At 34.3% G+C, this 22,192-nt stretch overlaps 1 protein-coding gene across 1 annotated transcript in view; it reads left to right on the plus strand.

Moving 5' to 3' along the window:
* The window catches only part of BTBD9 (BTB domain containing 9), a 128,277-nt gene that overhangs the window by 56,481 nt on the left and 49,604 nt on the right, over positions 1-22,192 (plus strand). Inside the window, exon 7 of the mRNA XM_070949895.1 lies at positions 19,775-19,884. Coding sequence (XP_070805996.1) covers positions 19,775-19,884 — 110 coding nt within the window. The remainder of the gene's footprint in view (positions 1-19,774; positions 19,885-22,192) is intronic.

Here is a 22,192-nt window from a genome sequence, read left to right on the forward strand (position 1 = left end):
TCTTCTATTTTGTTGTGCCTTTAATACCGTAATTCTTGGCACATGACACATTTAGATCTTCATAGTTACTGTTAGTGGTCTAGTCTAGTCATGTTGCCCATATCATTTGTTTTATAGATTCCAACAACTGCCTATAGTCTTTAAAAGAAAGCAAAAAACATTCCCACAGAATGTCTGAGTCAATTATCTAATTCAATTACAGTTTCTCCAATGTAGTTTAATAGAAAAAGTAATCTTTTAAAAATAGCAATCCCCTTTATCCGTTTTAAACTTTCTTAGATAATCCCTTATTAAACCTTTTGCCAAATATTTTTTATATTTTAAATCTTTAAGTCATCTTTTAATTTTTTAGTCCTGAAAGAAATGAGACTCACTAAGAAGAATTCTTATCTGCTGTTAAAAAAAATGAAAATGACATTAATTCTTTCAGGAAATTGGGAATCACCAAAGTTGTTGCAAGTTGAGTGGTCATCAAAGTCAAATAAATAAAGAAGCCAGTCAACTTAGAAATTAGACACTAATAATTTCATATAATACTGTAGTTATATCCACCTTCTCCTTGCCAATATGTTACCTCCTTATCTATCTCAGATTACTACATTTAATGAAATTAAAATATGGTAAGGACCCTCCAAAGAACTTAGAAATACCACAACACACAGTTCTAAAATCATAGACATAAATGGGATTTCAGATTAAAATTATTAAATTTTTAAATTTTTAATTAATATTAAAATTAAGATTAAATATTAAAAAAGCATTAGCATTTAAAAATTTCTGCATTATTTGTCAATACATATGCATATTTTATGGTAGGACTATGATTTTCTAGGTAGAAAAAAAAATTAGAGAACCACTAGATATCAGCAAAGAGATAAAAATGTTTCTTAACTTGCTGTCCAGCAATTTCTGTAATTTAGATTTTGTCTTATTTCCTGAAGATAAAACTTTTATTATTTTTTTACTTGACATTTGTGTAGTATAAAGAATCATTAGGGTATCAAGAAAATTCCTTTATATTTATATTATGTATAAATATTTGAAGGCATGTTCTCCTTTATTTTCATTTTGTATCTGATAAAGCGTTTGAGAGATTGCCAAAGCACATTTCCTAATGCTAAGGTCTATTCAAAAAAACAAGTCGAGGAGAAAAACAATAAAGGATGAGCAACTTTATAGTACCATTTTCTTCCTTAATTTTAAATATAATCTTTATATTATACTTTCCATAACCTTGCCTTCTAGAAATCATGTTCACAATTCTTATAAACCTTAGAATTTTAAACAATAAAGAGTTGTTTTCTGCTATAATATGAAATATTATTTTATTTTATTTTATTTTTATTTTTTCCAATATATTTCAATTATTACAACATTGTGGCTGATTTTTCATTTCAAGAAATTGTCACCTGTTTCTTCATCAGTCAGCTCCTGTAATACAAGGTGAAAATTACAAGAAGGTAGTCCATCTACTTAACTTATTTTGTGTTTTAACTAACCAATTAATTTATAGAAAGATCAGTGCTGACTTACTAGAATCAAATGCCACCTTGGCATTTTCAAGCAATTAAATTCAGAGAAGTTCTTTAGTTCTTTGCTTATTTAAAAGGACTTAATTCAGAATTAATGTGAATTGACACATATGTGAGAAAATGGTCCCCAGTGTGTAAAGGATGAGCATGAAGTATACCATATGTGATATTATATTCTGAATTTGTTTAAATTACACAGGTCAAGTGTGTAACACAGAAGGCTCAAGCGCCACATGCAGAGTTGAAAACTTGCAGCCTGCATATGACAACTGATTATCAACAGGAAGCTGCTGATAAACAATAATTTCTTCCATTTTCAATTAACAGCAGGAATGTAGTCTTCACTTAGACTTTGAAAAGCTTGAGATCTTAATATTGGAAGATACACTCAGACTTAAATCCCTTTTTTCTTATAAATGACACAAAGGCATGTCAAACATTGCCCAATAACAGTGAGGTTTTCCCTCCTCCACTGCAGACTTCGTCCCTCAAAATAATATTTTTAAAAGATTCAGAAACATCCCTCCTCCAGACATATACATTTTATACCAGTGGCATCTTGTTAGGTTCTAAATAGATACTCTTCTTTTTAAAAAAATGATGGTAGTTAATTATTTAACAAACACATTTTGGGTTCTTTTAGAACTTCTATATCTCTCAACAATCACATACGTGCCAAAAGATTGTTTCAAATTATATAAATTGTGAAATGCTGTATTATATTATTGCTGATATTTAAGTTATGTGTGATTATTTAACAAATTAATGCCAAATTTAGTAACAAATCCTGATTGTGCTGTTGAAGGATTATGAACATCAGCAAGGAATAATATAGTATTTAATTATGGAAGTTGTGCTTTGTTTTAGTTTAATTCTTAAAAAGAAAATTTGAAAGAATATTCAAAATGATTATTCCTGAGCTAGTGTACCTCTTAGCATTTATAATTAGCAAATTCATATTAGTAATTTTCTATTTATTTTGAACATTCCCCTCATCTGTTGTTTCTTTTTTTCATCTGACACTTTTAGATTGTAAATTTTATTTAATAGTTTCCTCTGCTTTTAGACTTCAATTAAATTCCAAGGTATGCCATCAAGAGGCAGCTTTTTCTATTGGACATTTTTAAGCACCTGTCTTAAGAGGGATTCCTACCTTCAGAAATTGTAGAACTTTCTTTTCCTATAAATGAACATTTACCCTTCCCAAAGAATGAACATGCACTTTAGCTGAGTTCCAGTTCAATCCAATTCAAATAGAGTAAATGATGTAATTGCTTCTTATGAATTGAACATCATACTACTTCATATGAAATTCATAGCTACCTTTAATTCTCTTGTCTCCCATAGTGCATTACTCATTTTTTAAATTTCTGATTCACTGATGGTTTTTTTGGGCACAAGTGCTCTTATAAGCCAGATGTCACGCTATATAGCTCTTCTGACTTGTCTCATTAACAATTTTTCTCTGCAGTAATCTGTTTCAACATTTTACTACAACATTTCCTTCAGTTCTTTCCCCTTTATTTTTTCAAATTCTTGAAACCTGTTTTTGTAGGATTGACGAGTTGGAATATAACACAGAGCAAGATCAACAATATCTCAGTAGGGGTGGGTCATTTTCTTCCTCTTTTTTGTACCAGTTCTGGATTAATTTGATGAAAGAGAATTGTTGTCAGCAATGTTAAATTCAATATTAAATCATTGTTTTTATGATATACAGAAGATAAATGGTGTAATAGATGAAAGAAAATACAGTGAAAAATTTACATTATTTTGTATAAAAACTTTACATTTCAAATTTTACCTGCTGAGCAAAATGACCAGGATGATTATAAAAGACAGACTGATAACATTGCTAAATGTTTCCAATCTCTAAAAATTGCAAAATATATGTTTGTGTGTGTGAGAGAGACAAAGAGAGAGATGAAAAGATATGTTTTGATACGTGTGTGTATAATTCCACCTCTTTTTTTTATTTCTCTAGCTTTCCTTATATCTATCTTAGAGTAAAAAAAACCCTGAAATTTTATGTTGTAATATTGTAAATATAAATCTACGTACAGCCATCTTAACAATTAATAGGATTTAATATAACTAAGTCTATTGCATGTAATGCTATTGGTTCTGGTGATTTGTCTACTGCTGATTAACAAGCCTTAAATATTGTATGCCATTTGTTGGCAATATAATGTTTTTTGTAAGTCAACAGTAATTAGCTGTTAGCTGCAGACTACATTGAAGATTTCAGGAATATTATGTATGTTAGTGAACTTCTGCTGAAAATAGGATAAATGATACTATAGTAAATATACATTTGGCTAGTCAAGATGAGTTGCTGAGTATAGGAAATGGATTTTTTCCCCCTGACCAGATTCTGAAAATCAGCACTTTGAAAAGGATTGATTTTGTAGTATTTTACCTTGTACATTTTAAGGTTAAAGCTTACTTGACTTCCTTAGAATGGAGTTTTGTATTATAGTCAATGGCTCTTAGCTTTAGCTCATTCAGTGGATAATATGTCCTACTTCTTGAGTATACTGTTCCAAGTAATGCATTTTAGCTCTTCCTTTCTCTACCTTAGAAGTAATTTATCTCCCACCCCCCTTTCCAGGTCAACTTAAGTTGGTTCTTGATATTAAAGGAAAGCAATTTACAGGGGGGAGGGAATCATAGTGTATCTTCTTCCTAACTTACTTTCTTCTAAAGAAAAAAAAAATATTTAAAAGCAAGAGGCTAATCTGTTTCTTTTTTCTGTAGAAAGAGAACATTTAAGAGCAACAGTCATCTCAATTGTTTCCATTTTCTATAGACACATAATGTATAACACGACAATTTATTTTCCATTTAAATGTAATGAATTTATGTTTCATTAGTGTGTGAAATGCCCAGTGAGGAGAAGGCCTCATTCCCCACATAATTTCTGTGTTGTGGCTGTAAATAGTAGTCTTTTCATCCCATATCTCATTTTTTGTCTATTAGCAAATAATAAAGCCTCATCATTCAATTTTAGTCAGCAAAAGTTCATTAAGAACTACCTCTGTGTGTGTGTGTGTGTGTGTGTGTGTGTGTGTGTGTGATTAAGTAAATCAATTACATATTCCTTTCATTGACTTTACTCAGCAATTTATCATTTTCTCTAAAAATACAAATATATCTCTTCTTCCCATATCTTATCTCGTGTGTACAAATTTTTAAAGTCTCATCGTTCAAAATAAATCAGAAAAGGTTCTATTAAGAACTATCAGAAACAACAGCATATTGAAATTTAAGCTGATCAGATAATATTCTACAAATTAATTTTTTATCATCTTCTCTTCATCTCTACAGAAACTCCTTTGTAAATTTAATACTTTCCTTCAATTTTAATGCTAGCTTATTGCTTTCTCTAAAAATAAAAAACATTTATTTATTTATTTATTCATTCATTCATTCATTCATTCATTCATTCATTCATTCATTCATTCATGTCCCTATCTCCCTTACATGGTGACTCTGGGCAGGATCCCATATCTTACCTATAAACAAATCTTTAAAGCCTCATCATTCAATCCTGGTCAAGAAAAAACCTATTAAAAGCTGCTAGAAAAAAAAGTATTCTAGTTTTTTATTGGTATTTTCCCCCCTAAAAGATGTCAATTTGTTTTTCAGTTGAATTGTGCAGCATATGTGTTATATTAAAGATGGAAAAAAAATCTGAAGTGATTTATTGTGGTAGGATTTTTTTACATGTCAAATACCTCATTTTAACAAAGATGTATAGATTTTATATATCCACTGTATATTTTAATCTTGGTCAAATAAACAAACTTTATACCTGTTATTTTTACTTTTAAAAATCTTGATGTTTATTTCTTTTAAGTAGTATCTCAGAAACTTGATTTCTTTTCATTCTTTTCTCAGGAACTCCTTCGTAGGTACAACCCATCTCTTTTGTAAATCCAAAATAACAAACTTGTCCAAGACATTCTTCTTAGTTAAAATACACATATCTAAATCACTCCTCTGATTTATTATTTGTGGGTCCATTTTAATTATTAAAATATTAACTGATTTCATTTGTAAATCTTGTATAACGTCTTTGTCAATATCATTCTTATATCCTGTCAATTTTAAATTCACATCCAAAACAACTTGATTTTCAGTTGTATCCTCTTTTATCTCTCCTTGTAAACCATTTTTATAGTAATGGACAATCTGAAAAGAAAGTTCTGTGTATATTGTTGTCAAATATCCTTGATTTTTTTCCAGAGTTAAAATACTTTTATCCATTCTGTATTAATGGACTTTCTTCTTTAATTATAATCTTTAGTTCTTTCTAGTTGCTTCTAAAAACTACCCTTCAAAGTCTTCTCTTACCTTGTTTTTTCTCTAATTCACAACATTTTCCCAGAGAAAGATTCCTTGCACTTAAATTCAAAATCTTCATATATTTTAATAAGATTTTAAACAAACCACGGATAGTATTATAATTATTTAAAAATATTATTTCAAGTCAATCTAGTCTGATAGTTTATTTAAAAACTTTCCAAAATCAATGTTCTAATATCTTTTCACTGCTTATTTTCAAATAAAAAAACTTTTCTTTAAGTTCTTAAACCTACACAAAACATCTTTTGCTGAGGATTGAAGGAAAATCACCATTATAATAAAACTTGTTATTCTGAAGGTTATTAGTATTTGAAAAGCAATCTACAAGCCATTTTCAGTGAAATCCTTAATCAAAGAAAGGAAGTTGGTGAACCCAGTATGTCTTTAAAGGCGATGAATTGTGGCTTGGACAAAGCTGACTTTCCCCGTGGCCAGAGCTTTAACATTTGCTGGAGACCACTGGTTTATGTTCCAGGAGTGGGAAACCTGAGAGCTCCTCTTTTTGCTGCGGTTATCAGTTCTGCTCTCACAGAGTCATCTTTAGTTCATTATGCTTTCGTGGAATTAGAATTGAACTTATTAATCTATTTCCATGAAGTATAATTTAGGATTGCTAAATTGTGTGACGACAGTGATTGGGGCATAAACCATGAATTATGGTTCAGTGTGTATGAACTGTGATTATTTAAGTGTGAAAATATATTTTCTTCCCTTGAAAGAAAAAAAGGATTGTTGAATATTTAGAAGAATATTCTTTCCTCTAAACAGTTACAGGTGTTGGTCACCACTTTTAAAGCTCTCCATGGCATAGGACCCGGGTACCTTCGAGACCGACTTCTGCCACCAATAGCCTCCCGCCAGCCAGTTTGCTCCCACAGAGAGGGTCTCCTCAGGGTGCCATCGGCCAAGTTATGCCGGCTGGCGACACCCAGGGGGAGGGCCTTCTCTGTGGGAGCCCCAGCCCTGTGGAATGAACTGCCCCCGGAAGTGCGTAAGATCTCCGACCTCCGGGCATTTCGCTGTGCACTCAAGACCCTGTTGTTCCGCCAGGCCGGGCTATCAACATAATAATTTTAAATTGGGTGTTTTAAATTTCTGGGGTTTTAAATTGAGCCGAATTATTTAATAATTTTAAATTATTTTAATTGATGTTTGTCTTGTGCTTTTAATAGGCTGTATACCGCCCTGAGTCCTTCGGGAGAAGGGTGGTATAGAAATAAAATTATTCTTATTCTTACAGCAATGCTTTGTTATTTTGAATAAGTTTGGATCTTAAATTTAAAATTTAAATTTAAAATAAATGTTGGATTTATCTCTAAATGTCTGAAGAATGGGAACAAAAGTATTTAGTGGTATATTTTCTTGAAATAAAAGCATACTGGTACAGTAATCCTTGCTTAATAACCCTAATTGGGGCTGGAATTTCTCTCGCTAAGCTAGGAAACATCTAGTGACTGCAGTTCCAGTAGTCCCAGTTGTGATTATTAGGAGAGCATTGCGTCAAGCAAGTACCTCACATTTCTCCTGCCCTGCTATGCTCACCTCCACTTAAGTCATCCATCTTCCCCCATATCTGTCTTTTTGGCCGCCCTACACTCTGCCACACTCTCCCCCTCCACTGGCCTCAGTTTACTTTCACTGTCCTCTTTCGCCAGCAGAGGCAGCTGCTGACCCATCCGTCATTCTTATGCCTTTCCTCTTAATTCTGTTTTTAGATCTTTGTTGCTTTAACTCCAGATTGCCATCATTTTTCCTATACATATATAACCTTTCTAAAAAACTGCTTCCATGAATATATAAACCATTTTAATTTTCAATTGATTGCTTCAACAGTAACACACAGGCTTGTAGCTGAACATTATGAATGATTTGATAGTGAAAGAGGAATAAAGCATGACATGAAAGGTTCAGGAATTACTCAGGAATATAGCCCAGGGTAATTTTTTTAAAGTCCCTATTACATATAAAGGTCAGAAGCTTCAATGTTCAGTTTGTGAGTTCCTAACATTTACAAGGCAGAGATGTCCACTGCAATACAAAAAAGACTGTGTCTTTACTGAGAAGGACATTTCATTTAAATGGGTGTTTTTCTAATTAATATTTTTAATAATGATTCTGTTTTTTCACATATCATCCTTTCATGTATGTGTTGATTCAACTGTGTGAGCTGTAAGAAATGTGCCCTTCATCTGGCAATAAATAGCAGATGGTACTGAATAACACCATTTCCTTTTTTACGAAGAGACAATGAAGAATTGCCTTTTAATATCCTTGAGAGTTGGTCTGAACATGATGTAAATTGAAGAGCATTTCTCTTGCCTAAACAACTTTGTAAAGACAGTAATTACCAGATTGTGAATGTTGTTTGAGTCTAATTGTCTTAGGCATGTCAGCTCTGTATTGCTGGTAATAGCAATTGTAAAGTACCTCTGTAGAAAAGAAGATTGAAAAGAAATTTGGCCCTTTTATATCTTTGGGCCTATTGATCTGTGGTATATTTAAACAAAAACAAAATGAATAGCAAGATAAAATGAATGCTTGCCTTAATGGAGTGTACAGACAATTTTTTCCCCTCGTTTACTTTTACATTCTATTTCATAATGCAAAATGTATGTACTGTAAAAATTCCTGCATATTCTTATATATCCTCCCAATCAGTGTACTTCAACTTCTATTTGTTACCAAATCTATGATGTTTATAATGTTGATATTCAGCTCCATTGTGCCTACTTTTTTAGAGTTAATACAACAGAGCTAATATAAAGGAAATTCAATTCTGAAATTCCTGTGACTACTCATGGGAAAATTATATTTTTCTTTTCCCATGCCACCCCATTAATTTATTCCCCAAGAAAATTAGAGTTTTTCCAAACAGGCAACTGATCATATGGCAAAACTTTTCTTGGTCTCTGTTGTTTTAGTAGAGATTTGCAGAAAACAGAAAAGTATTTTGCTTTCAGCTTGGGACTGAACTGCTCCACTGGGGAAACCTGTCAAAATAGCCTGAACATCATGCACCCTAAAGAATATAAATGTTCCACTATTGGGAAAATAATAGGAACTTAAAAACAAGCCGTACTGTTTTATTTATTTCACTAGGGCCACAAAAGGAATCTATTCAGAGATTTTTTTTTCATTATATAACTTTTTTGTAGGGTGGGTGTGGGTTGTGAAATGGTAAGAAATTTAAATGTAAAAAAAAAAAGCTTTTAATTCTTATTCCTAAAAATGTACTGGAGTAGAAACAGGTTGCTGGACTGGTGGTTGTTGGTGCTGGGTATGAGATGGGAAGATCTTGCCCTTCTGTTCTCATTGGTTTTATGGCCCTGACCACTAATTGGCATTGTCTTCCTGTTTGGGCACAGTTGTTTATTATTTCACTGCCACCATCTGCCTTCTCCCCTTTAAAAGTGGCATGTAAGGCAGATGGGGAATCTTACAACCTGAATGCTGACTAGCCCAAACCTGGGAACTACCACCACCATCATCATCTGAATTCTCTTACATCTCATGTCCCTTGCAGTTTTGAGGTTATTGTCTATTAGTAATCTGCTATACCCCTTAGGTTGATATTAGGTTGACTTTTCTGAAAATAACTTTGATTAAAAATAAGATAAGATGTAAGCAGTCTGAAGCAAAAACAAACTGTAATATAGACTATCAGCCACACAATGTTTTACTGGCTTGTTCATTTTTTAAAATCTTAGATAAAGGAAGTTACTTTAAGTTACTTTAAAAAACCACAATTCATTTAGCAGACCCAGAGAACATAGAAACAATAAGTACAGAAACAAAAATCTCATAAACATTAATGCATTTAACTGATGGATACACATTAGAATAAAAGGACACCAAGTAATGGATGCTGTAGAGTTCTTGATCAGCCTCTTTATCTATATATGCTGGCTTTCAATCATAATAAAGGTTGATTGATATTTACATATACCTCAGAAACTAATGGATTTTTGTCATAAAGATTCCTATTGTCTTTTCTAAATCTTCCAAATTCCCAAGTGGTTTTTAAATTTTAGTTGGATATGCAAAATTGATAACTGAATTGGCATTTTTGATTTAGTTATATTAAAGTCAAGTTTCAGAAACAGTAATATATATTTAGGCAAGATAAAAAAACTCATTGTTAGAATTGTGGTCTATACTGCATAACATTGGGATCATAGTAAATAATTATAACCACTCCTATTACTTTATTAGAGTAAGATTCCATTTGTAATGTTTATGAAAATCTGAATATATCTGCAAAGTCATTACTAATCCTCTGAAAATCTCCATTGCTTAATATTGTTTTTTATTATCACTCTAGATTTGTATAATTGAGCTTATCTTTTGGCTAAATAGACTCAACACTGATTGAATTTGTCATTCAAATATGGTTAGTTTGTTCATAACTAAAATATTCCAAGCATGGAATTTATTTGGTTCATTAGAAGATTAGGTTCTTATTGTCAGATATTGACTTTTGAAATTATTTTGTAGTATTGGCTGAATGAGAAGCTGGATTTAGTGTACTGTATGTCTGATTGAAAATTCAATTTATAAATGCAAGCATAACTGGTTAACATAGTTGACTTAATTATTTTTATAGAGAATACATTCTTCCCAAAGTATTTTCTTCTTTAAGTATACTTACATCTTGAAGACTTTTCAATATTATAAAATATGCCAATCATTTGATTGAGAGAGCTCTTTATTATTTTTTCCAGGTGATTCTAGCTCTTTGAAACACTTTTTGATTTACAAAGATCTGTTTGGCAGCCCTATTTATCCTTCAAATAAACAGCAAATGTGATAATTAATTTAGAGTTGCAGTTAAGTACAAATAGTTATTTTGACTCCATGTCTGCAGGTTATGAGATGGCAATGCCGAGACAAAAGTGTTGATTAAATAGAGCATAGTAAATATAGTGAGGAAATATTTCTGCTGAGCTTTAGGTTAGTACTTTGTGCAACCAGCCTACTTTTTGTATTTTGTCTGGTTTTGGAGGGCAAGTCATTTTTATGAGGATTAGATTTTATATATCTTATTGAAAGCTGCAAGAGGAAATTCTTGCCACTTTGTTTCCTTCAAAAATGTAAATCTTTTTAAACAATCTTAAAGAAATTGGAAATGGGAAAACTGAATACATTATTGTTCCTTTTTTTTCTTTAAGCTTTGGGGATTGGCGTTACCTCTAATATTCAAATATATCTATATAGCATGTAAGAGAAAGTTATCCAAGCAATCTCTTGATCTTCAGCAAATACTTGAGTTGGTAACCTAATGACTGGACCTAACAAAGAAGTTAAGATGTTGCCCTTTTTCCCAACCTAACAATCTCTTGGACGATTAAAATTAAATCCTCAGATAATCCAGAATGTAGCAGTGTAAGTAGGTACCAGTTTGCTAACCTTTAAGAGAGCATTAAAGATCTGGTTCTTCCAACAGGTACTGGCCTGAGAAGATGTGTGAAACTGCAGTTTGAGATGGAACTGTTTAATTTTTTTGGGGGGAGGGGGTTCCTTGGTGTAGCTGTTTTCTTCCTTTTATTGTACTATTATTATCTGTTTTTAATTTAAGCCTTCCAGAACGTTGGTAAGTCAGCTGCCTTAGAAATTGAAAATATAAATAAGTGAATTTGGTGTACCAAGTTGATTTATTATTGATGTATAGTACAATAATAATTTAAATAAATTAAAGTATATATGTATACTATCAGAATTTGAGCTGGAAGACACATATTAAGAAATTAAGAATATAATATGAATATAACAATATTGTAGGATTAATGTATGAAAAGAAGCTATGGGAACAGGCAAAAGAGAAAACTGAATTTGACTTTTTTTTTTTTGGTCTCTTGAAACGTCACAAAGAAAAGCTATCTTAGTGGTTTTTAAAAAAACTATCATGATACTCAAAGTCAGTGAAATCTTGGGCAACAAGAAGGATGGAGATGGTAAGTGTCAAACAAGAAAGGAAAGATTGAATGAACAAGAAGCTTCTAGAAGTACTTGATCCAGAAAAATATAGTGACACAAAAACAGAAATGGAGACAAAGAAGTATGTTTAATGTTTGATTTGTATAGTGAATATTTTTTTAAGAATGGCAGTCTAAAATATTTTTAAAAAAATTAAGATACAGAAATGATTCATTTGGAAGAATTCATTGTGTAAATAAAAATAGAAAGTGAAAATTTTAAATTGACATTAAACAATATAAAGTCAGTAATAGTACCCAAGATTATTAATGAACTTGTGAAGATATGAAGATGCAAAATGTATTTCTGGCCACATACAAATGAAAAAATTACTGGAAACACAGAGAATAGTTTGAGGAACTATGGCTGTGACTATCAGGATCATAAAGATGCAGAGATTTATATGCCAGTAAAGATCAAAATGGTTTTTTTTCTGTTGGTAATTTCCAGTTCTGATAGCTGGATATTAAGAAAGAGTGGACAGAATAGATGCTGCTGAATTAATGGATTTGGAAATGGTTAATAATAGTATGAACAACAAAAAGTAGGAACAAATAAATCTTGGATAAAATTATGACTGGCTACTAATTTGAGATTAAGAGATAGAGGTAACAATTTACAGAGTATGGGCATTTGATACAAATTGATAAATTGATTTTTTTGAGGGGGGCTTTGTAAATAGATGAGGAAAGGTAATAAGATGAACAGATAGGATCAAGGCAGTTCTTCTAAAAAATATCTTTAAGATTAGTGTTAATAACTGCTGGGGTAGGTTAACTGGATGTAGTTTTAAAAAATTAGGAAGTATTGAGCATTTTAATTGTTGGTATTATATTTATCTGGAGTTAAATAATATCTGTGTTCATCCTTTTTACAACAGATGTATTTTTATTCTTACTGAAATTTTGATTCTCATCAAAGATAGGCAATCTGTTCAGTATCTGCCATCTCCAGCCATGTTTAAGGTTTAATTATCTTCCATCTGTTTAAGTTGTTTGGGTGGTCCTTGGAGAAAATAAAGTATATGCATACAGTTTCTCTCCATGGAATATCCCCCAAAGATGGATGTAAATTGCTTGTCTGCAATGCCTTTTTTGATTTGGAATATCAGAATGCATTTGAAAATGCTATCTAAAAACCTCAATTTTCCATTCAGTTACACTATTTTAGATATAATATGCATCTCCAGGGACAGAAGGTTATAAACCAATTAGTTTTCTCACACTATTTCCCTTAACCATATGTTTGCCATTATAGCATTTTATTATTTGTTATCTGACAGAACTTTTTACAGATATTAACCTTCACTTTTTTTCCTCTTCACATTCCCTTCTCTCTAAGGGAGAAGGAATTTTTTATCTTTGCCCAAATTTTTCAGTTCAGATCTTAATAAGGTTAGATATCATTTAATAGAACTTAACTAAACCATTGTAGACAGTAATCAGTAAATGAAATGTAATTGATTTTATTTATAGTCATCTAGCCAACTAACAGTTGCTTGTATCTCTATGAATCTTGAGTTCTATTTCAGTTTGGTTTACATGTCATATATAATTCCCCACCATCCAGTCAGAGTTGAAGAAGCTTCTTGGAAGCGAAACATCTTCGAAGAAAAAACAGAAAGTTCAATTGCCTCTTGAAAAAAGCACCTTTGGGGCAACTATGACCTGGATGACTGAGAATCTCCATAGACATGTATAGTTTATAGTTGAGTAAAGAACAGTCATATGTGTGAAAGCATATATTTTTGCCCAGTTGGGACTGTATATCCAATTGTCGTTATTTGTGCTTGAGCATGAAAGGCATACTATGTATCTTACTACCAATTTCTTAAAATATAGTTTGATTCCAATACTTTGGATGATATTGACCAAGTTTCAATTTTCTCTGAATATAGAAACTATGGAGCTTCAAAATATTGGTTCACTTTCTCTTCTACAAAGCTTCCTTCTGAAGGGTTTTTAAGGTCTGGAAAATTCACAGGAGCGAAAAGAAAAGAACTTTGCAATTAAAGATATGTAACTATACAACTATTCCATGTAATTTTTGTAGTTTCTGAAGGAAAAAAGGAATAATTTTAAGAAAGAAAAATGTTCATTTTAAAAGACAGTATAGTTAATGAAGTAGTTATAGCTTGGTGCAGAACAGAATCCACAGAGGAAAAAAGAAAAAGGAATGGAAGAAAATGACAGTATTCTTTAAATAAAGGAAGAATCCCACTGAAGCACAACTCTTGAAAAAAAATTGTGGTAAGCCTGTATTAGAAAAAAAATTCCCAAATATTCATAGAAATACAAGCATTAAAATATTAATCAAAATCTAGTTTAAAGAACCTATTTTCAAAAATCTGTTCTTAATCTAAGCTTTTCAACATTAGTAGCATGGCAAATGGGCGTTGGTCTTACAAGATACGCCCTTTCTGTGATAGGTGGGCACAGCAGTCATGCCTGGGAGTGACACTGCCTTGCTCCAATGAGACCGAGTCTGCTGTAAAGTTCTTAAGTCCCACCTCTTCCTGTGTGGTCCAGTTTTGAGACGAGGTAGATCAGCAGACTGTCGTGTCTGGAAAATTAGAACATACATGAGATTGCCACCCACCCCCATGCCCGGGAACTGCCCAACAGGGAGGGGCCGACTGCCATGCCCACCTGTCACAGAAAGGGCATATCAGGTAAGACCAACGCCCATTCTCTTGACGGTGGGCACAGCAGTCATGCCTGGGACACACCAAAGCCAATGTCCTATAGGGTGGGATCAGGCCGGACCCGGGAAGCAGTCTCCAGATGAACTCCTTGCAACACTCTCCTTCCAAATGCCGCATCAGCTGAGGCGTAAGTATCCAACCGGTAATACCAGATGAACGGAGTAGGAGAGGACCAGGTGGCCGCTCTGCAAACTTCCTCTAGGGGGGCCCTGGTGGACCAGGCCGCTGATGTGGCCGCGCTCCTTTGGAGTGTGCCGTAATATTCCGGGGAACCGGCAAGGCCTGGACTGAATACGCCATAGCTATGGTAGCCCTGATCCACCGTCCAATGGCCGAAGAAGACAGCTTGGCGCCCATGGAAGAGGGCTGGAAGGCGACAAACAGGGCTTCTGTGCGACGGAAAGAAGATGTGTGGGCAATGTAGATCTTAAGGGCTCTGCGAATGTCTAGAGTGTGCCATGTCTGTTCTAGTCGGTGCTGAGGAGAAGGGCAAAAATTGGGAAGAACAAGTTCCTGCGATCTGTGAAAGACAGAGTTGATTTTAGGAATAAATGCCGGATCCAGACGCAGGACCACCTTGTCCGCATGAAAAATACACAGATCTTGACGGACCGATAGGGCTGCTAATTCTGAAATCTGGCGGGCTGAGGTTATGGCCACCAGGAAAGAGACTTTGAAAGACAGAAATTTGAGGTCCACCTCCTGAAGAGGTTCTAAAGGGTGCCTAGTGAATGCTGACAATACCTTGGTAAGGTCCCAAGTATGAAACCTGTGTATGACTAGAGGCCTGAGGTTTGTAGCTCCACATAAAAAACTGTGAATCAAAGGATCTTTAGACAGCGATACAGCTGATGAGTAAGACAGAATAGATGAAAGCGCTGATACCTAGCATCGTAGAATATTCGGAGAGAGACCTGAAGAGAAACCGTCTTGTAGGAAACCAAGGATCTGAACAACTGATGCTGATGTGGGAAGTATAGTGCACCGCCTGCACCATTTGGAGAAAGCAGTCCATGTGGCGTTGTAAATACGAGTCGTAGATCCTCGTCGAGAGGCCTGAATGGTTGTGATGACATCCGGGGGAACTTGAGCCTCCGTCAAGAGGAACTGCTCCATCTCCAGACGGCTAGCTGGAAGGACTGTGGATCTGGATGAACTAGTCATCCTTGTAGTAGAGACACCTGACTGTCGGGAATCCTCCAGGGAGGGGCCACTGACAGGGACACTAGGTCCGCGAACCAAGGATGGTGAAGCCAATGGGGGCCACCAGTACCATTTCTGCCCCCTCCCTGATGAGTTTCTGGACCACCTTGGCTACCAGAGGGAATGGAGGAAAGGCGTAGAGAAGGATTCCCTTTGGCCACGGATTGCGTAAGGCATCTATTGTTTCCACCCCCAGAGCTGGGAAACGTGAAAAGAAACGGGGTAGTTGATGGTTGACTGCTGAGGCGAACAGGTCCACCTGAGGATGGCCGAACCTTCTGGAAAGCTCCTGGAATAGACGAGGGTGTAGGCTCCACTCTGCCGGGTCGATTGGATTGCGGCTGAGGGAGTCCACTTGAACATTGGACACCCCCGAAATGTGTTCTGCCCTGAGAGAAATTAGGTGGGACTCGGCCCAGAGCCCCAGCCGAAGAGACTCCTGGAGAAGAACTCGGGAACGGGTCCCTCCCTGCCTGTTTATGTGTGCTTTGGCAGTGATGTTGTCCGTGAGGACAAGGACATCTCTGCCCTGGATCTGAGCCCGGAATCCCTGAAGAGCGAGGAAGATCGCCCTGAGTTCTAGGAGATTGATGTTGAGGTCGCATTCCGGAGGGGACCACCTGCCTTGAATCATGTGTGTCTCCAGATGAGCTCTCCAACCTACTAGGCTGGCGTCCGTCATTATGACTAACCGTTGTGGTTCCAAGAATGAGCAAAAGCCTTTCTCGCTCCAGTTAGAGTCAATTAGAAATAACAAAAAATAAAATAAAATAAAATCAAAAAGCAGAGTAAATACTCTAAAAATAGTAGAGAAACTACAGACACGACTGTCCCAGAGAAGACCGAGTCAAAAAACTGGACCACACAGGAAGAGGCGGGACTTAAGAACTTTACAGCAGACTCAGTCTCATTGGAGCAAGGCAGTGTCACTCCCAGGCATGACTGCCGTGCCCACCGTCAAGAGAATAGCGCTGAAGTTAAATTATATCATCTTCAAAGAATATGCAGCAAAATCCTAATTGTATTCTTAAAATGTAATTCCTTTTATATAGATAGCTGTTGATTTAATAACATGTATTTTCACTTTGGATGATAAGAAATTATATTCTAATAATTTTGTGATTTTTTAAAATTCCACTGAGATATTGTATATTACTTTGCTTGGGATTTTTCTGAACATTTATTAATAATCTAATTTCATTAATATCTGGACTCATTCTCCCATTAAGAACAAGAGGAGCATATTGATTCAAGGTTAATGCTTGTAGAAAGTTAAGTCCTGAGGACAAAAGAGACTTCTTGTCTTGATTTCTGCAATGTGCTCCACATCGGGCTGCTCTTGAAGAGCATTTGAAAACTTCAAATGCAGAATGCAGCAGCACATGTAAATTGTATAAGTTATTCATTCCCCAAGCCCCTTAGTCTGCAGAAACCTGCTTCTGAGTTGCATTAGTAATTTAGGTTATAATGTTTCCTTCCTGCTTTTATTTATTTTTATTTTATTTTTTTCAATGCTTCTGATTGTTTTCATTTTATATTCATTCTGTTTCCACTCAAACACTTGTTGAGATGGATGGCCATATAAATTGAATACATACATACATAAAAAATTTAATGGGACATTATTTTCAAGAATTCCGTCTGGGTTTGCAGTGGTATCCGGGAGTTAAGTTCACAATATCTTTAGCTTTATAGCAATAATAAAATCCAAAGGTTTAGCAACAAATAATAGGGTTTTACACACATTTCAGGCCTTTTGTTGGATCTCACATATAGCTAAAAATTTGCTAAATATTTGTGATTCTTCATGACAACTATGGCAGAGAGAGCTGCAGTTGAAAATTTAAAAAACAGCTTGTAGTAAAACTTTTAAACATACACAAAATACAGTGTGCCTGTGTATATAGGAGGGGGGAGAAAAAGAGGGAGCATATTTATAGTATGGAATGAGAGTAGGGCCAGTTAAAAAGAGAAAGGTTTTTTCTTTAGGTGAGGAGGATTGATTTATTGTCTTTGTCTTTGATTTATGGAACCTTTCATTATGATGAAAAAGAGGTGAATAATAACATTTCTTTGTGTCTACAATGAAAAATGGAAGCATGCATCATTTTGTAGTTTGATACGAGTGTGTATAATGGGCATATTAAAGGGGTTGGGTTAAATTGCCTTTTCTCTGCTTGTTTTTTGGTTTATAAAATTCAATCTGGTAACAAGAACAAGAATAAATTAAGGTTTTATCTTTAAAAAACCTCTGCATCTTGCTGGCTTATATTTCTCTTACGAGTACGTCTTTAAGGTTTCTAGATATAATATGGAACATTATAAAGTAGAACATACATATATGCCTATCACACTGTATTTGTTGGAATAAGCAACAGTATACAGACAAAAAAAAAAACTAATGGTGAAAGGTGAAGATAATTAAATAGAATTTATGCCAACAATGCCAACAAAATGTATTGTATTTCCCTTTTTCCTTACCATCCATGCTTCCATTGGGTCCATAAACTGCTTCATATGTTGCCTTCTTTAAACTTCTCACCTCTGTCCATCCCACCACAAATGTCTTAGTCTTGTTCTTCTCAACCCATTCACTCTCTTCCCCAGCCTTATTTCATATCTAGATCATGGTTTCAACATTTTTCATGCCACAGGATACATTTCATGGGTGGGACATTTGAGTCATTAAACTGGAAGTCCCATGACATCACAAGTTCCTGGGACTTGGGAGGGGAAATGGAGTCAATCCACCCTGGTGATATCATAGAGGTGGGGTTCTGGCTGTGGATCACTTCCTCTCATTTGCTTTGGTTTGTTGATTTGGCACAGCCATAACCTTTTCATGGCACACAAATGTTCTATGGCATCATGGTTGATAACTGTTCTAGATTGTTAAAGCATCATTACAGCTTTTTTTAAATGGAATTCAAGAATATTCTGCTCTTCAATCCTTTACAAATTTAAACAGTATTTAAAGAATATTATCAATAATCCAATATTGCATATCATATAGAGTTAGTTTCTGTTCCTCGTGCTGATTGGTGTGATGATATACTGAATTATAGTTTTACCTCATTCCTGGGGTAAGCAGCAGTCTCCTTTATTTTTTGATTTGCTTGCCTCATTGGTAACTAGAGTTTTTTTAAAAATCTAAATTATTGACCTGCACTGGCTTACGTTTGATTCATCAGAGGCCTGAAATCAAGAAGTCAGAGAAAATAAGCCTCCCCCATCTGATTGATAATAGACAATCTAATTGTTTTGCCCAATCTAGCCTGCATTTAGAAGAAAAAGAAAATCAAACCAACCTTTTCACTTTTTAAAAGGTCATTCTCCAATATACAAAGTTGTAGAATGTTCATTTTATGCAGATAAAATATCAAATATCAAAATCAGAATTTTGATATTGTAGAACAATAGGCTGAGCTGAAAAGCCTAGCATTTTATTCATAAAAAGCAGTTACTCAGCTTGAAAACTCCAGTAACAATTTGCAAGAGATATGACAAATATTTGAAAGTAGGTAAACAAAAATCTTCAGGATGAAGTGGCTCTGTTTGTTTTAAATAAATCATTTAGTTATAAATATTCTTTATACACTAAATATAGCAAGAACTTTGCTTCTCTAATATTATGTAATTGTTTTCTTTCTTTAATATTGTAAGTTTTGATTCATTTTTATTAAGGTTTTCCCTAAAATGTTTGTTGTGTTGCTGTTGCTGCAACAGTACAAAAAAATGGTTTTTGCCAAGTGCTGATATTATCCTCCTTACTAGATGGGATAGGGGTGTGGGTTGGAAAGGAGGAGATATTTCTCATATAGCTGGAATATTTATTTATGCACTTACTACAAGCCTGTTTTTTTTCATTCTCTTGGCACTTCAGTCTCTCAGTACAGAAATAAACTGATCCTTGCAGCATTAGTAAAGATCAGCGCTATGTTGCATATTTCATTCTGTTGATTTTTGTTTTGTTTTGTTTTGTTTTTACTTACAGGTATATCAGAATAGTTGGAACACACAACACAGTAAACAAAGTTTTCCATATTGTGGCTTTTGAATGCATGTTCACCAACAAAACCTTCACTCTTGACAGAGGACTAATAGGTAAGTGATATGAATGGGAATTATATTACCAATGATGCACTTTATCATTTGTTTAAAAAATGTACCCAAATCAAATTAACCTTTATTATTCCTTGTAACTCACCATCCTTATGGTGGTCTTTGACTTTTACTATAGTCAAAGACCAGCATAAGAAGGGTGAAGTATAAGGAATTTAAAAACATATAAAATACAAAAATGAAATTACTTAAGCTAAAAAAAATATTTTAAAAAACCTTTTAAAAATCTAACAGAACAGATAAAAGCAATGAATAGACCTAAAATATGACAAATTAAATCTTATCTAGTACAAATAATACAATAAACCTAATACAAAACACTATAATAATGGTCTAGATCAGCGGCCCCCAATCTTTTGGGCACCAGGGACAGGAATTTTTTTCCCCATGGACTGGGAGGCGTGTTTTCACATGTTACCTAGATATTGCACATGGGCAGATGAAGCTTTGCTAGCTTGCCCGGCCAAGTTCCTATTGGTCTGTGGCCTGGGGATTGGGGATCCCTGGTCTACATGGTTTTAAAACTGCTTTGTCATCTTCTGACATATTTTGAGTACTGCTATGGAGTACTCCTTAATGGTATCATGTTAGATAGCAAATCTTGCCTGAATTCAAAGGGCTGTTCATAGAGATCAATTGTTAACCAGTAACTGGTTTGCAATTGCAATGAACATTTGGTATAAAACCGAAAAAGAGAGATTTTGCCAATGCTAGAAGCCTAGAAGAATGTGCAGCACTGGCAAAACGTATTTTTATAATCAAGCCATCTTACGTAAAATGGTTCTTCAACTTTTGCAATTTTCCAGAACCATTTTATCAATCAAAAGTTTCTTTTGTACTGATGCTTTTCCTTTTATTGTACTGGAAGGATGCTATTTTCTTCTAAATAATCTTGGATGTTATCTGCTATAATGCCTGTGAGTATTTAAACCTTGTCAATGAAGATTCTCAGTTATCCAGCGAGAATTGTCTGGAAATTGAGTCGTGGCAACTGGACTTATTTTTCTGTTGATTCAAAATGTTTTGCTGCTTATCCAAATAACTTCTTCAGTCTGAACAAGTTGGTTTGGGGGATTCCACATATGTCCTCCAGGGTGGTTTCATTTCTCACCTAATGAATAGGCTTGTTAGGTGAGTAGGCAGAGAGTTGTTGGAATGTAAATGTTCCAAATCCTAAATCCTTTCCTGTAAATGGGTTGTTAAGTGTGGCCTCCATGGTGAACCTGTGAAATGGTCTTAATCTTCCTGAAGACTGATGAAAGAACAGCATAAACAAGGGGGGACCATGGCCTCTACCTCTATTGAGGGAAGGATTTTCCACTTTGGCATAAATGGATTCCTTCACTCCTCTCTTAAACTGTCTATCTTCCCTGTCCTAAATTTAGGAGTTGGAACATTTACATCCCAACAACTCTCTGCCTTCTTACCTAAGAAGACTATTCAGATTAGGTAAGAAATGAAACCACTCTGAAGGAGTGGAAGGAATATATATGGGGTCCCCCTGCTAGTTTGCTCTGAAGAAGCTACTTGGATAAGCAGCAAAATGGTTTGAAACAAGAACATATTTAAACATTGTATATAAGCATGTTATGGCCTATAGTTTCCTAGTGTTATCCCTTTGCTAGTTTTTTAAAACTAGATACATTTTGTCAATTATTAACCAACTGCTGGTATCTGCTTTATGCAGTTCTTCATTAAGCTGTTAGCTATCATTGGATGTAACTAGTTAGATTTTTGAGCCTAAAGCCATGCAATCAATTATTTCCAAGAGATACCCAGTTTTTAATCCCTTTCATTTGATTTTAACCCTTTCTGCTATTATTATTAGGTCTTCCATTAGATTTTTGCTACATTCATCTTCATCCAGCATTATTGTTATAGGCATATTGAGTTTCCCATCGATCTTTCCAAACTGGATTGTTTCCTTTTTGTTTGGTTTTCCATTTTCAGAATTTCTATTGCCATTTATATAGAATATAGAATCGCCACTGGTCTGTTTATTGTTGTTGTTGATATTCTACTATCTGGTGTATTATGATTTGATTGTGGTTGTAGCATTTTATATACCATCCAAACTGACTGCTGTGAGATGGACAGCTATGTAAATTGCTTAAAAGAACAAATGAATAAGATTATTTGCTCAGAAAAGATCTAAAGTTCAAAAAATGTACAGGTTTATTTTTTTGTATACAAAGATAATGAAAGGTATAGAAAAACATTATTTTATCCAGAAAAGAAAATTACTTTCTTAATATATTTATGTTTTGTATTCTGAATATCTATGATATGC

Source organism: Pituophis catenifer, unplaced genomic scaffold (assembly GCF_029215685.1).
Source record: "Pituophis catenifer annectens isolate HBS135680 unplaced genomic scaffold, rPitCat1.0.hap2 SCAF_1, whole genome shotgun sequence".
NCBI lineage: Eukaryota > Metazoa > Chordata > Lepidosauria > Squamata > Colubridae > Pituophis > Pituophis catenifer.